Source organism: Dicentrarchus labrax, unplaced genomic scaffold (assembly GCF_905237075.1).
Source record: "Dicentrarchus labrax unplaced genomic scaffold, dlabrax2021, whole genome shotgun sequence".
Classification (NCBI taxonomy): Eukaryota; Metazoa; Chordata; class Actinopteri; family Moronidae; genus Dicentrarchus; species Dicentrarchus labrax.
Window position 1 is genome coordinate 10,470,105 of NW_026136705.1, and position 15,836 is coordinate 10,485,940.

General features: G+C 41.1%; 1 protein-coding gene across 1 annotated transcript in view; it reads left to right on the forward strand.

The window, feature by feature from the left end:
* Window positions 1-15,836, forward strand: part of atp2a3 (ATPase sarcoplasmic/endoplasmic reticulum Ca2+ transporting 3) — a 45,174-nt gene that overhangs the window by 4,862 nt on the left and 24,476 nt on the right. The window contains exons 2-5 of the mRNA XM_051400309.1: window positions 6,894-6,911; window positions 7,240-7,322; window positions 12,141-12,245; window positions 12,874-13,012. Of these exons, the coding sequence (XP_051256269.1) occupies window positions 6,894-6,911; window positions 7,240-7,322; window positions 12,141-12,245; window positions 12,874-13,012 (345 nt within the window). The remainder of the gene's footprint in view (window positions 1-6,893; window positions 6,912-7,239; window positions 7,323-12,140; window positions 12,246-12,873; window positions 13,013-15,836) is intronic.

Sequence of the window (15,836 nt, forward strand, 5' to 3'; positions counted from 1 at the left end):
TAGCAACATTCAAGATATAAAGCTTCAGAGGATTTAAAGGATAAGGCTGGGGATATTCTGTATTCTATGTGTATGAATTATGTGTGTCAACACATCATGTCAAAAGACCAAAATAAAAGATGTGTTAGTGTGTCTGTCAATACTTTCCAACTTCTTTATACTGTCTGTGGCACTCAACCCTAAGTCCATTTGTTCCTACTGGAGGTGTAAAGCTTTAAAAACAGGTCATAAAAATCTTACTTAGATTTTTAATAATTTCATTAAACAGCAGGGCGCTGCGGTTTTTAGCAAATGTTACTCAAACAGGAGTAAATGGTGCATTTATGTGTGACTATTTTCAGCATTGGATTTGGTGCTCTAGTAGAGAGCATTTACAGTTGCAGGACAGTGTATGTTGAATTGAAAAATAAAACCAAAAAACTACAGTGCCCAGGATGGTTGTTATAATGGAAACATGTTACCCAGTGCAACAGTGTAGCTCATTAAAGTGTTTTTAAAATTTGTTTTTGGACAATGGAGCTCTGTGGCACAGAGGAATACGTTATATCAGGCATTGGATACGTGCACAGTACTTATAAGTAGTATCAATTCATATAAACCACTACTGGTTTTGGTCTTTTAATTGGAAATATAGACGTGTATTGTCCTTTTTAATATATTTTTGGCACATCAAATCTTGTATGGGCATTTTAAAGGTGTAGGTTTGAAAGTCACACCATATTTTACAGTGACATGTATATTTAGTGTTAGTGTGTGTATATGAAATTTATTTTAACCATTTCAAAACCAGTTCCACAGTTCTCATGGAGAACTCATTTGAACGGCCTCCATTATCGCAGGGCTCAGATCAGTGAAGTTGTACCGTACCAGGCGTTTGATTGGCTAGAAGTGTCGCTCTGGTTTCTAAACCTAGAATAAACCCTATAAATAGCATGGTGGTAACACAGATATTTCACTCTGCCGGGAATTGCTGACTATTTTTCACAGCATTGAGCGTCTCCAATTGGCTACTGGGTGTGCCGGGTGCCATCCTCCTCGATAGCCTGTTGGGATGTTAAAAAAAATGGCTCTCTGCACAGCTGCGACCTTAAAGAGGAAGCTTCGAGCTCTGACGAGATATCAACTCTGTGTTAATCACCTCATGCGTGTCTGCTCACTTGACAGGCCCTTTTCCTTTTCCTCTGTAACTCACCAGCAGTGTGTGAGCGTTTACTTAAACCTGAGTCTAACATGCAACAAGCTGTATGTGTGTGCAGTTAGAGACCAGGTGTATGAGATAAATGCATAAACACAGATGTGTAATCATCAGCAGCTTCACTCTGTCTCAACTCAGATACTATATGGCGTGCAAAAAAAAAAAATTCCTGCTCAGACTGGAATACATGTGTTGATTTCAAGATAAAGCGGTAAAGAACAGGCTTTGCAGTAAGATACAGTTTGGTGCTGTTTGTGAAAAGCATAGAAATATGCAACTAAAATACATGCAGAGGTAGATACTCTCACAGGACGAATATGAGAGTGCTGCTGCAGATTAATTTCAGCAAGCGTTATCCTGTGCAACATCACAAAGAAGAATCTAGTCTCTTTTTTCCCTGACCACAGCCTGGTGACGTCAGAAACAGTCCAGCCAATAGGCAGCCGCAGCAGCCATTGAGCTGAATCTCGTGTCATTTTCTGTCTTAATTGGCTTGAAAAGATAAAATCTCTACTTTGAAAACGAATTCTCCTTTTCTGACATGACAGCCTCACAAAAGTACTTATCTCAGAGCGGCACTGACGGTTGATGATGTTTCCCCTCTGTGTCCCCAGCATGGAGAGAATTACAGGTTGATCAGTGAAACTTACACTAGTGTCTTTTCTAGTCTCTCACTGAAATCAAACTATTATTTCCAACACTATCCTAAAGTCAAAGTAATTTAAGCTTGGGAGTTTGAATGTGTCAGCAGGGTTTTAAACATTTGCTTAATGTTAGTTGGGAAAATGTTACTGCAGCTTGAGGCTCATCCTGTTGTAGGGAATTTTAGAAAATCTACTGTCTGTGGTTTAGAACTTCTAACCTATTCAATCCCATTTGACAGTTTCTCGTGTGATGTAAGTAATTAGTACATTGTAGAAATGTTCCAAATAATAGTTATAAACTGTACCATGCTATTACTGAAACATGAATTCCTTAAAAATATAAGATAATATTTGAATACATTTTGACTATCAATACAACCAAGACATATAAACTAGCTCTAAATACACTTTAACAATTACTTTCAGCTCTTCAGAAGTGCTGTCACCTTTTTCACAGCAGCCATTTTGACATGAACTAGTAGGGTAAACACAGGTGTTGCCAGTGAAGGTTCTGTTCCATTTAGTGTAGCAGAGCCTTTCCAGTGAAACAACATGCAAAAAAGCAGCACCCTGACCTGAATGGAACCTTAATTAGTACCACTGGTAACATCTGTGTTTACCCTACTATTTAATGTCAAAATGTCTGCTGTGAAAAAGGTCTGTTGTAGTAGTTTAATGTTTTTGGGCCATTTTTGCTCTAGGGATGGTAATGTTGGTCCATCAATTGGTCAACCAGTTTAGCAAAGACTGAATTATACAATATAACTATTGTATGGATTGTCAAAAAACTATGCATGCTAACACACTAAACTAAGATGATGAATATAGTAAACATTATACCAACTAAACATCAGTATGTTAGCATTGTCATTTTGAGCATGTTAGCAACTCAAAACTCTCCGTCTTGTTTTGTTTGCGTACAGCAGCTTTAATCCAGTATGAGGGGTTTCCTGGGGATATAATGACTGAAGAGCAGCTGCATGTCGAGGCTTTATGTCCTTGTTTCATTATGCTGCAGAAGAGCAATTAGTGACTTGGAACTACTTCATCCTCTGCTCCCGTTCTGATCCTCAGAGGTCGGCGGGGCTCCTAAAGATAGCTCACCCACTTGACATGGTTGCGTATGACTTCCTCAGCGAAGGGAAGCCCTCCATTGACATTTATGTAAATGAATGAAACTTTGACTTTAGCCGACTGCAGACGTCTCTTCTGCAGTTACCTGCGATGTCTTCTGTGTTGCAGAGATAACAAGGTTAGGGAAGGGAATGGAGTACATTTATAATTCACATTTGATACAGTTAATGCATTCAGACCTTTTCCAGTGGGAGAATACATTAGGAGAGTGAGTGGATATAGGAAGCTATAGTAGACTGTCATTAGGGGTTTCCTCATCACGGTATTTATAGGCCTGTTTTACATTCTCATGGTTAGTGGATGGAGCGGGATCCTAGAGCTGGAGCCACTTACTGAAGCCAGAGTCTTACTACTGCACTGTGCCTCCATACACCTACTCTACCCCTGCTCACCATTAACCAGCTGTCTGCTAGCTGTTTATCTGGAGGTGTGTCTGCTCGCCTGCATGCTACCACTCCTGCTAACTGTGTCTTAGCAGCCTGCAGAGGCTAGAAATGAGCTTGTTCACATCGTAACGTGTGTGGTTTTTGATTCCTGCAGTCAGAGTGTGCCGTATCAAGGCCTGCTGATTGCATAACAGTTATTCTTGGTAAATTTTGACAGACACTGGCACATTATCTCGTGAAACGCTTGTTTTCAAGGAGCCTTCGTGAGCCAAGTAGCCATGGTAACTGCTGAAAACTTTCTCATGTTTGTAGTTTACACAAGAGGGCCCGAACTCTAGCTTGTTAACGCTGCTTAAGCACACTCAGATGTGATGTTTACTGGGGGTCCCAATAATCTGGGCTGTAATTTGTTAATGGACTCAGGCAGACTAGAAAGAGGAGTGTAAGAGCTTGCAGTTTTATCAGCAGATGGTTTTCGGTGCAGATAGATAGATTTCCTGCTTTTCTTCCTGACTCTCTGGACACAGAAACCAGCTCCCCGCTGTTGTTGGCAACTGTCTCCAGGAAGTGTCTCCCCTCTGCTCCGCACTGCTCGCTTTTCTGCTGCGTGTAAACAAGCTCTTTTATTCATTGTCTGGGCCCGGAGGGAGGAGGCGGGGTGGAGGAGGGGGGGGTGGAGGTGCTGTGGGGACACAGAGAGAGAGAGCGAGAGAGAGAGAGCGAGAGAGAGAGGTGAAGTCAGTATTCAGGAATGCGCCTGGGCAAGCCTCGGGTTGACAGAGCCCAGATGACTGAGGGAATCCTTGGCAGAGGGAAGCCGGGGAACCCCGTTCAACACCTCCAGCCTTTTCCCTCCTTCCCTCCCTCTCTCTCTCTCTTTTCCTCCCCCCCTCTCTCTCTCTCTCTCTCTCTTTCCCCTTTTGTCTGCCTTGTCCTTTCAGTCAGTCCATCTTTGTCTCCAGCGCTGGAGTCGCAGCCAGCCTGTCTGCCATAAAAACATTATACAACCAGGGAGGCACAGTAATGGGGAAACAGGCTTATGTCAGACTGGTGGAGCATGGAAAACAGCAGAACCCACTTCTCCACATTTCTGCTGCTGCTGGCAGAGTGCAGCCAAAAGTCCCCTGTGAGTTCAACGGTGTCCAACCTGAACTCTGAAAACCCTCCAGACAGCAAGTTTGAAAAAGCCATTCACAATGACTCATCAGCTATTCTTACACAGGCTGAGGGTGGTCATTGGAGGAGTCGAGAGACGGCCTCTGCACAAGGTTCAGTCTTCCAAAGAGGGTTGTTTTCTAATAGATTATGCAAAACTAATAATATTCAGCAGCTCATGTGCAAGTTTGACTGGAGGTATTGTCAAATCAAAGTGGGTTTTTTGCATATTACAGCTTGTTGCACTGCAACAATCCGTCTCGCTTCCCCTGGTTTTATTACAAACCAAATTAAGAAAATGATTCTTCCTGAAGTTATCAAACAACATTTTGTCATGGCCTTTCTAAATATACATTTTGAAGCTGCCGAGAAGTCATGATGTGAATTAATTTCTCTTTCCGCCAGTGGCATGTATAATGTGAGTGGTTGGCTGGAGGGCTTTTTGTTTTTGGAAGGAGGCTCACGTCATGGCCCTTCCTCTTTCCAGCCCCTCTCTCCACAGGGTCATGTTTGATACTCGTGTAGTGCGGTGTGGTCAAAACATGCAGAGAAACACGAGGTTTCCACTGCTTCAAGGCGAAAACCCAACTTTTCCACAAAGAAATCAAACCAATGCTTTGATGGCGGAGAAATTCCCGAAATCGAGCAGAAAATTAGCAGATAGATGGATCTTGTTGGTTACATTGGACCTGTTCGGCCATGGCTTTGCGTTGGATTTGATGAAGACCTGACAAATGCAGTGACTAAGCATGCCTGTGTCTCATTGTGGTGACACTGATCAACAGTACTTGTCAATTGGAATGTTTTTAGAATATGACTGATGTGTTTTCTACTCACACCCGTGACTCATATGTGTGGTGGGTGTTGTGTTCTGGTAATCAAATCAGAGTGGATAAGATGCTCAGCTTGTCTCAAAATGCCAAAAAACACAGCTTTTCTTTTGAAGTGACAAATGACAAGATGATGAGAAAGAAAAGAGCAACGTGCTGGGATTCTTGGGTCTCTTTTTGTGGGAGCTTACCCACATACTGATGCAAATAAAGGGGAGGGGGTTTAGTGCTCTGATGGCTGTGACTGAGAAATAAAGTCCAACAGTTTAGAGTCTGCAGCATGAATGTCAAAGACATTACCTAGAGTGACCTGGACAAGCGAACAAAGATTACCTTTATTCTCAAATCCACCTCAGATAAGGCTCCAGCTATTGATTATTTTCATTGTTTAATCTTTCAATTATTTTCTCAATTAATTAATAATGAAGCAGCATTCCCAGAGCCCAATGTGATGTCTTCAAATTGTTTTGTTTTTTTTCCCGACTAACAATCCAAACTAAAATTTTACATAAAACTGAAAATTCTGCAGATTTTCACATCTATCTACCAAACATTTCAGCACTGTTCTTGGTTTGTGTGCGTGCATGTTAAGACTACAGTACAGTACCTGCAATAAAATAAAACCTTTGGAATTTCATGGTGATTTATTTAAAAAAATAAAGTGAGTAATATGGGACTGAGAGCGGAAACAATTAGTCTATTACTCACTTAGTCGATCAACAGAAAGATGTACATTTTTTTGATAATCAGTTTATTGTTCTAGTTAATTTTTTGTGCAAAAATGCCCAATCTTCACTACTTCCTGTCTCTTATTTGAATATTTTTAGTTTTGTTATGATATTAAACAAAATGTTTGTCTTTCTTTTGGCCAGTTTGTCAGACAAAACAAGCAATTTGAACACAGCTTTTCTGTTTTCTCACTTTTTATGGACCAAATGGTTAATCGAGAAAATAATCTGTTGCAGCCATAAAAGTGATATGATCGGTTGATGATAATTTATTGATATTCATTGTGAGGAGACACACTCCATCCACTTCATCGTAGATATATTGAGTCCCATCTTACAGGTGATTTGAAAGCATTTATGGGCGGTGATTTCAGCTAACCCTTACAAGAGCAGAAGATGAGCAGTCAAACTAGTTTCAAAGTCGTTGGTTAGAGCAAGCTGATTGTTATTACAGTATTCAGCATACATTATTTTTCCTGAGAGTCATCATGCAGCGTTAATACTGTAGGCCTGGAGCTACATTAAAAGCACTAAGAAGAGTTGAGAATCCATAAAGGATCAGTTGGATTGGTAGTTATTCATGTCAGTAACAATCCTCAGCTTGAGAACCTTTCTACATCGATAATTTTATCATCATAACCAAGCAGAATGATTCTGCAGAGCCATTTGTACGTGTCCATGCATCTCAAAGTCAGTCTGAGTTGATCAAATGTATTAACTGCTCTTTGTCTTTCTCCCCCACCTTCCTCCCCCACCCTCTCCACTCTCTCCGTCCCCGCCAACTTGATTCCTTTACAACCGCCGTGGTGTGACATCCACAGAGCTCCCAGCTGAAGAAGGTAAATATTGATTTTTCCAGTGAGCTGTGATCCTCCTCCCTTTGCTACCTGATTAAGTGTCTTGAGTCAGGATCCTTTCTTCTCTGTAGACTGAGGGCTAAACTTTGGGAGTGTACACTACTGCACTTTTCCACCCATAGACACACACCACTACTCTTCTGTAAATACAGGGAATGTTTATCTTTACCACCGCTTATCAGTACTATGAAACTAATGTCATCTTATAGATGTTAAGTATAATGGCACACTTTGAGTCCTCAGTAGAAGCCACAGACGTTAAATTAAGTGTGATGCATAAAGGTGTGTGACGTGTATTTGCCTATTTCAGGGAAGTCCCTGTGGGAGCTGGTGGTGGAGCAGTTTGAGGACCTCCTGGTCAGGATCCTGCTGCTAGCTGCCTGTGTCTCCTTTGTAAGTACGACCCAGATAATTAAAATGCCAGTGGCCTTCATCTTATTTGTTCTTGATCTTGATTCTCAAATGTACCCCTGTGGGATTTGAGACCTAAATTGGACATTGGCCAGGAAATTGCCACCTAATAAGACTGCTCCGTTAGCTTTAGGCTACTTTATTCCCTTGTTAGAACACTGCTCAACCTAGTTAGTGGTCTCCTTTCATGTGGAAACAAGTGTATTACAGGCTTTTCCATCCAGTGTTGATATGGTTTCAGCAAGGGGAACAGGCAGAGTATTTCTGCCGAACTGGAAACAAAACTATCAATCAAAACTCCCTCTGCTGCAGCGTCTCAAACTGTGACCCCGGTCGCAGTCAGAGGGTGGTGAAGGTCGGAGAGGGGTGGAGCAGGAGGAATCCTGACTGCATAATAACTTTTTTCCATCTATTACTGCACGTCCCCGGTGTCTCGGGATGGAATTGCTGTTGCTATTTCTGAAAGTAGGAAAATTGCTCTAAAAATGTATATGACACAATATATCTTCCCTGAATGTTGTCGTGTTAGTGAGAGGCTCTCGGAGCAGGCGTGGGCTGTAACTGCATGACTCTGGAACGTGGGCTCACTTTTCCTCATGTAAATCAGGCTTTCCTAACTTTAAAAAGGTTGTTTATAGTGGAACACGGCCCCTGTTCCACAGCCGCACAGACCCTCATGCTTTACAATGTCATCGTTGCCTGGAGAGGTTTCAGCCTAACTAAAGTGAGGTTCCTTGTGACTCAAAATCACAAATATATTACAGTCTAGAGCAGCTTGTCTTAATCACGCACATTTACAGAGCTTGTCTGTTGATAAATGATATTTCTTTAGTCCTTCTTTAACTTATTTGCTTACAGTTTTGTGTGTCACCAGTATAAACTGGAGTGAAAGTTAAACCATAGCCTTGGACTTATTTGGCTGATCTTTTGAATATATTCAAACTGAGATGATTAGACTCTCCTGCCTCTTTTGCATGGCACAAGACTGAAGCTTATTATCAGACAAAACAGGGAAGGTTAGGCTACTTTATGATATATGTACATATGACAACAACAAATTTACAGCAAAAAAAGCAAAGCACATTGTTTATGAATTAAATCCACTCAAGCTATAGCCTGAACTGTGCCTCAGCTGAACCATTTTATTATTTATTTTTATAATTTGTCTGTTTTTCTGAGGCTACAAGCTGATAGTGAGCCGGCTCTCTGGTAGGGGTTTAATAGAGCAGAGGCCCATACAGAAAGCCACACTAGCCACCTGAAACAATCAGTGCACTTCCTCCCTTTCAGCTGAAGGAAGAGAGAGGGCTGATCTTTTATTTGGTTTTCCACATCACTAGATCAAGTTGAGCTAGTGTTGGGCAGGTCAAGAGCGTACAGGAAGGGACTTAAAAAGTCAAGTGACAGTTGAATTGGATTTTCAAGCCTCCTGTGTTTACATCACATTTTTGAATAGGTGACCTTAGGAGTGTTTCTTCTGATGAATTTGATATGAATAAAATGTGTTTTTCCATTTTGCCGAGCGCCGTGTGATGTTCCAAAACTCTGGAGACGTTCAGATATAATGGGCCATCTGTCGGCATGTGTCTCAGCGTTCAGTTATGCATGTGGGGTGTGAGGAGTGCAGTGTTTAAAGCTGTAAAGAGAGGTTTATTTTGGTGATGAAGCTTTGATTTCAAAACCCAACGTTGAATCTAAGCCTAATTTTGCATCAGATTGCCAAATGCGAGCAGTTAAATTTCCCCCAGATTCTCTCCATTTGAACTCCTATTCAGCAAGAAAGTAGGAGTTAGGTATTCAAACCCACTCTGAATGAGTGCTGATTGTGTGAAGTGTCTTGAGTCGTCCTCACTGAGAGGACTGCCATTGTTGCCATCCAATCTCTGCCCCGTCAGAAGGGAGATTTACCGTCCCAAATGATGTGGAATGATGAGCTATCGACCAGGCTCAGGCTGCTGTGGCGTACACTCCAGTGCTCAATACTCTCGCAGAGAATATACTCTTTTATCATTTGATAAGCCCCATCAGATCATGGAAAAGTAGCTCCACTTTATCTCCCCTTCTCTCTCTGCTGCCTTTGTTGTGCAGACATTTTAGTTTCTATCTGTTATTGATAAAATAATGGAAACATAAATATGAAATCATTTCTGTGTTGCAGTGGGGAGCTTTTTCTGTTGTAATCTTCTAAAAATGTACTTCAGTGCTTATTATACTAGCTAGCATTAAGTAACTGACTGTTATCCCTATATCTGGCTATAGAGAAGTGGGGAAGTATAGTTACATAAAAGTGGTTGCAGTATATTTGTTGTATATCACTTTTTTTATATTAACAATTGATCACATGACTACTTGTAACTGAAGCTGTACAGTAAGCAGCTACTTTGTGAATGAAACCTCTAAAAACCGACTGTACGCTGCCTGCCCAGAACCAAAAGTTAGCAAAAGTCAGCAATATGAAGTTAGCAACTAACTAGTGAACATAGTGGAGAACTTAGCAGTAAGTGGGCCAGATATGTTTCTCAGAAGTTCACAAAAACAGAGCTTCAACAGGAAGGTGAAAATTGGACTTGCATTCACTAAGGTGGCCAGAAACTCGACTCCAGATGAATGCTAATGTTGCTCTGTATTCTGCTCAATGTGTAAAGAAGTAATGTTCGCTATATTAATGATAATATGTCTTGTTTTGTTAACAGCTTGTTTCTTCTGCCCTCAAGTGGCCAAAATGTTATTGCAGGTTTAGTTCTTGTGCGGTCAGTTTTAATCACGTCATAATTTAACTATGACATTAGTGAGTTGGTTCAATTATCACTACTAGATTGACGTCTCTCAGATCAAAAATAAAAAAGGAGTGATTGTTGTGCTTTGAGTCTATAATGCCAGAATAGGCATGAACAGCTGAATCAAGTAAATTGTTCTCATTCTGCGTTGCAGAATAAAAGAGGAATGTGTAACCAACTCAATGTCCAGAAGCTGAAGTGCAAAAACCAAAAATGACTAGGTCACTTGAACAGAATGATCACTTCAGATTAGTTTAAGCAGTGGTAAGATTGAAGACTCTTTAGGTAATTATTTAATTAATGAGTTTCTTTTTTAAAGCAAATTTCAGTCTCGCTGTTTTAGCTGTTGACTGTCTTGTCATTCAACCCACTCAAGCCTCATGTTCTGGTACACAGTCATCCGAAAAGACACTGCACCATAGAAAGAAGTAGATCCCACAAATCCTTATGTAAATGTTAATTTGTGTGTGATTTTCCTACAATCCAAGGGCTTGGGTGTACTGGGTCTAAACCGTACTACAAAATGCACTACTGCAAAACTGGGCTTCGTAATAATGAAAGTGTTTAAAATTAGTCCAGTTCCAGTGTAATCCCAATGATTTTATTTCCCCAATGATCTAATTTCCTGCAGGATTTAATTTATTTTTATTGCACTTGTCATTTTAGGCATCGTCCTGCTGCTCTAGGCTATCCAACATATGAGGGTTTCGTCATTACATTTAGGGTTTATATGAGAGTAGTTGTTTTTTTGAGACTCTATTATATTCAGTTTATTTATTTATAATGTTGTTTTAAAGCACACCCTTCATTTTCTTTAATTTAGTGTCAAGTAGAGTGTCAATGAACTTGCAAAAAGGAAAACTTACAAACTAAAATGAATGACAGTGTACTGAGTGGAGAGAGAAATGGATATGAGACTAATTAGGACTGCATCATTTAGGCTAATTATATTTGTTATGAATGTCCACAGTCACTGTTAGAAGACAAACCAGCTTTTCCTGCTCGATGTGAGAAATGTTAGCTTTTCTTGTGTTGTCACTGCACTCTGCAGTATCTTGCCTTTGCAGTCACTTCCAGCCTGAAATGTGTGCAGCCTGCAGAGGCACGGGCCTGGACCCTCTGGCCATTTACAAGCCTTTCTGTTTCGAGTGCTAGTGAAAAGAGCAGGCCATGAGTATCTCTCCTGATTTCAGCCACACTTTATCACCTGCTCTTGGCTGTGGAGGTCAGAGGTTTACTGCAGTCTATAGACCAGCCATTCATAACCAGAGCTACTCGTACCACAGTACTTTGGCAGTGGCCAGCGGGTACATAGGAAGATTGAGAGCAGCTCAACTAATTTGAAAAAAACAAACAAGCTAAAATTACAATTTAAAATTAGAAAATATATCTACATGCTGTATTGAGTCGTCTTAAATTGAAATAGATAGCTGAAAGTTATTCTTGAATTGTTGAAACAGGTAAAAATAATGAATAAATAGTTGAACTTATTAACCAAAAGCATAAATTGTTGAAATAGACAGCTAAAAATAAGCTAATGGATAAATGGTTGGAATAGTTAGCTAAAAGTAGGCTGATGTTAATGGATAAATAATTCACCAAAAGTAATGTATAAATAGTTTAAATAATTAGCTAAAAGTTGGCTAATGTATGAATAGTTTAACTTATTAACCAAAGATAATTGATAAATGATTGAAATAAATGGTCAAATGTAAGCTAACGGTTAATGGATATATTGTTTAAATAGGTAACCTTAGCTAATAGTCATGGATGAAAGAGAAATAGTGGAAATAGCTAAAAGTAGCTAAAATCACTCAAAGTCATATTAGGACTAGTAGTAGTTGTAGAAGGGGTATTGAGTTCTATCTGTGTAGTCTGTAGGGGAACAAGTTGGGAACCATTAAAGGTTGTTTTTCCATATTTTCTGCAACAACATTCAAGCATCTTTCCTCCCAAACATGTTTCAGAGCAAGCTATTACTGAAAATGTATATAATTGAGTCAACATGTGTATGTTCATCTAGGTGTTGGCTCTGTTTGAGGAGGGAGAGGAGACAACCACCGCCTTTGTTGAGCCAGTTGTCATTCTTCTTATCCTTATCGCCAACGCTGTTATCGGGGTCTGGCAGGTGAGATACACTCTTCATCCTGCGTCTCTGTGTAAAGTGTATACATACACATGAGTAATGTTTCTTTCCACAAGGTGTTCACCTGGTTACAGAGACTAACGATGCCGAAGAAGACAGTAAAGTCAAAATATTTTATCCTGTCCGCCAGCTGTTGCAGGATACATGGATTCATTCACCTTTAGTGTCTTGTTATCTGTGTGCTCTATTCAAACTGACACAATGAGTTAACATCTGTACATCCAAATGGCACATTGCAATGGGATGAGGCGGTCGACGCCGGAGAACTTTAGTCTGTGCGTCAAGTCAAAGCATAAACAAACCAGGGAGCTCATGCAAAAATACCTCTTGGTTCATTTGTGTTGACAAGGAAGCAGGAATTTTTGATGCAAGCGTCCAAAATAGAGACGGGGAGACCATCAGCAATTTGGGAAAGAAGGCGCGTTGCCCTGCTGCGTTGGGACACAGTGTAACAAGCAAACAAATCAACATAAGCGACTTTTCTCTTTTAGTGTGTTTGCCTTGAGACAGAATAACCTGTTAATGCAAGAAAACATTGAATACAATTTATTGTGAAAAAATTATCCTTGTCCTTGTCCTGACTTTCTCTTTCTGACATCTCTCTACACAGGAAAGGAATGCTGAAAATGCCATCGAGGCTCTGAAAGAGTATGAACCAGAGATGGGAAAGGTGTACCGCATGAACCGCAAGGCTGTCCAGAGGATCAAAGCCAGAGACATTGTCCCAGGAGACATAGTGGAGGTGGCAGGTAAGCTGTGGCGGCACCCAGCGAAAGTCTAGCTGTCACTCAATGAGACTAATTTATGCTTTGACTACCTCCAGAGGACTCTCGCTGCTGTCACCTAGCTGCCTGTATGCTACCATTATTGCCGACATGCACAGAAACAAGCTCACACAGCCTTTGCCACCCATTCATGAGTCTGGAAACACTATTGGAATATCTCAAACTCGATTACATAAGAGTCTTTTCTCTGGGTGTGCAGGTGCCAGGGCTGCTACCCAGTTGTGTCTGTTTATGTGTGTGTGTGAGGTTCTGTGTAAGTGGCTGTGGTCTCCCCTTGTATTTAAGGCCCAGTTTGATTTTCCACAGCTTTTCCCCTTTTCCCTTTGCTTTCCATGCTCTCAGTCTCACCACCTGGACGCTGCTGGATGTTTGTCAGCTCCTCACTCACACTCCCCCACGTTACATGCACATACACACAATTCCCCTGCTGTAAACTCGCCCATGTGTGGGCAGCCTCGTCTAAAAATAGTCTTGTTGTCACTCTGGTTCCAGAACATCTGTGTATGCCAGAGTTGATGTGCGAGCGCACACACATGCAGCGCCAAGGAGATCACTTCACCATCAACATGACCGGTTCTGAGAGGGTAATCCTTGGCTTTGTGGGGCTAGTGATTCGTCTGAGACGGCTCGGAGTGATGTGTGGGAAAGAAGGGAGAGCTCAGGGTGTGGAGAGAGAGAGAGAGAGAGAGAGAGAGAGAGAGAGAGAGAGAGAGAGAGAGAGAGAGAGAGAGAGAGAGAGAGAGAGAGAGAGAGAGAGAGAGAGAGAGAGAGAGAGAGAGCTATCACAGCGTTCATTCATAATCACAGCACGGAGAGTAAAGGAGAGATACATGCGTCGATATGAGCACATGGTTTCAAAAATGAAAATGAAATCATCCATCCAAAGTAACTATCAGGGAGATCTTCTCCACCCTCAATTTTACTGAATAGTTTCCTCTTCATTTTAAAGATAAACTAGTTTACATCACTTGCGTGGGAACATGTGAAATACATCTCATGTGTCTGTGTGTGCGTGTTTATGTGGAAGGTAGCACTTCCTTGGAATTTGGGCTTGTTACAGCCGGTGTCCTCAATCACAAATGCGTGCGCACACAGCTAGACGCAGGCAAGCCCACACAGGTACCAAGCACCAAAATGACTCTACCCCTACCTACCACCACTACCATCACCGTCACTGTCAACACCAACGGTGTCACCATGACAACGCTCTGTGCTCCGTTTGGCTCATCTCTGTGATGCTGAAGTTCATAAGGGTTTGAGGTCTTAACGACACCTGTGATGACAGTGTGGAGACGGATATGACTTAAAATGAGCCATCTGCTGTTTGAATAAGAGATTTGATATTATTGCTGACTGTTAGCAGCTGCTGGTGGGTCCGTGTTGGTTTTCCCATTGTGAGCATGCAACAACACTGTCTATTTTTTTATGTTCAGTGTTTTATTCTTTTTTTAGGGTGCCTTTTTGACAACAGGCCATGGACAATTGATGAAAATTAGATTTCAAAACTAAATCTTTTTGGTCGTTAAATCGTCTACATTATAGTAGACATTATATTTATATTAGGTTTATGATGATGGAGAAAAGGCAGTTAACAGTTAAATTTGTCTCTGTTGTACTGTTGCACTCCCATTTTATCGTACTTCAGAATTGCCGTTAAGTGCCGTATAAGGCATAGAAGGTGAAGATATTTTTTTGAAGCTGGTAGAGATGTCGAGGCACTAGTTATAGCTGGATCTGCAGCTTGTTTTAAGTACATAATGCATTTACTGTCAAAGTTTACTTTAAGAAGAAGTATGAAAGTGGTGTTATGCGCATTACTGCATTTTTGTAAAATGTACACAGTCATATATTACACCCTTCGTTCTGTCTGACATAATCTGGTTGCTAAGCAGTTTTAAACAGGGGTAAACAGCTGAGGTTGGTGCTGCACCACACACTCCTCTCACTTAGGAAATGTGTGTCAGGAATCTTCAAGCACACTCCTCTGACTAAAACATGTAGGGGTATGGTGACAAAGAAAACAAGCAAATATTTTCCTTTCCTCCATTGATTTCCCAGGGTTTCCTGTATTTCAGATTAGCCGATGGTTGTTCCATGGGAACTTGATTCTAGGGGGTAAAATAAACTGTATGGAGGTATCGGAAAAGGACACTGTTGACCACAAGTGCCTTTGAGGACAGAAAAGAACATAAATATATTTACTTAAGTTTCCACCACTGCTGCCCGCCTGCCTTCTTGTAGGTACATTGCCTGTGATGCCAGCCACGGTTACGACACAGTTGTGATTTGCGCCTCCACTGGAACTTTCCTGGGTTTTCTAAATGGGGTGACTGCGGCGGTCAGGTTGTCAGGAACTCCTAGAGGGTTTACACAGGACCTGAAGAGATGGAAACCTGCACCGAGCCATTCCCAGTAATGAGTCACGGTTATCCTGCATGTGAATAAAGACTTCTCTGCCAATATATTATGCAAGACATTCAGATTTTGTTTGCAGTCCAGTTTTTACCAAATGGAAGGAGAACTCCGAACCAGCTGACCTCTTTGTTTTGATGAAATGTGCATGTGCTACGTTCCAGTTTATTCATTAATTCTAAGGTCAATGCTAATTTTTTCTTACTTTTTGATACTCAAACACTTTGAAAAATAGTCAGACAAATTTCTGATATTTAACATTCTGCTGGTATGGTATCATGGCTGGTATTAGGACTTCAATTTCCCTTCTAGCAGATGGAGAACGTCTGTGGGAGGCCGTGGCAGAAAATGGAGGTTCGATAGGGGAGCCGGAGTC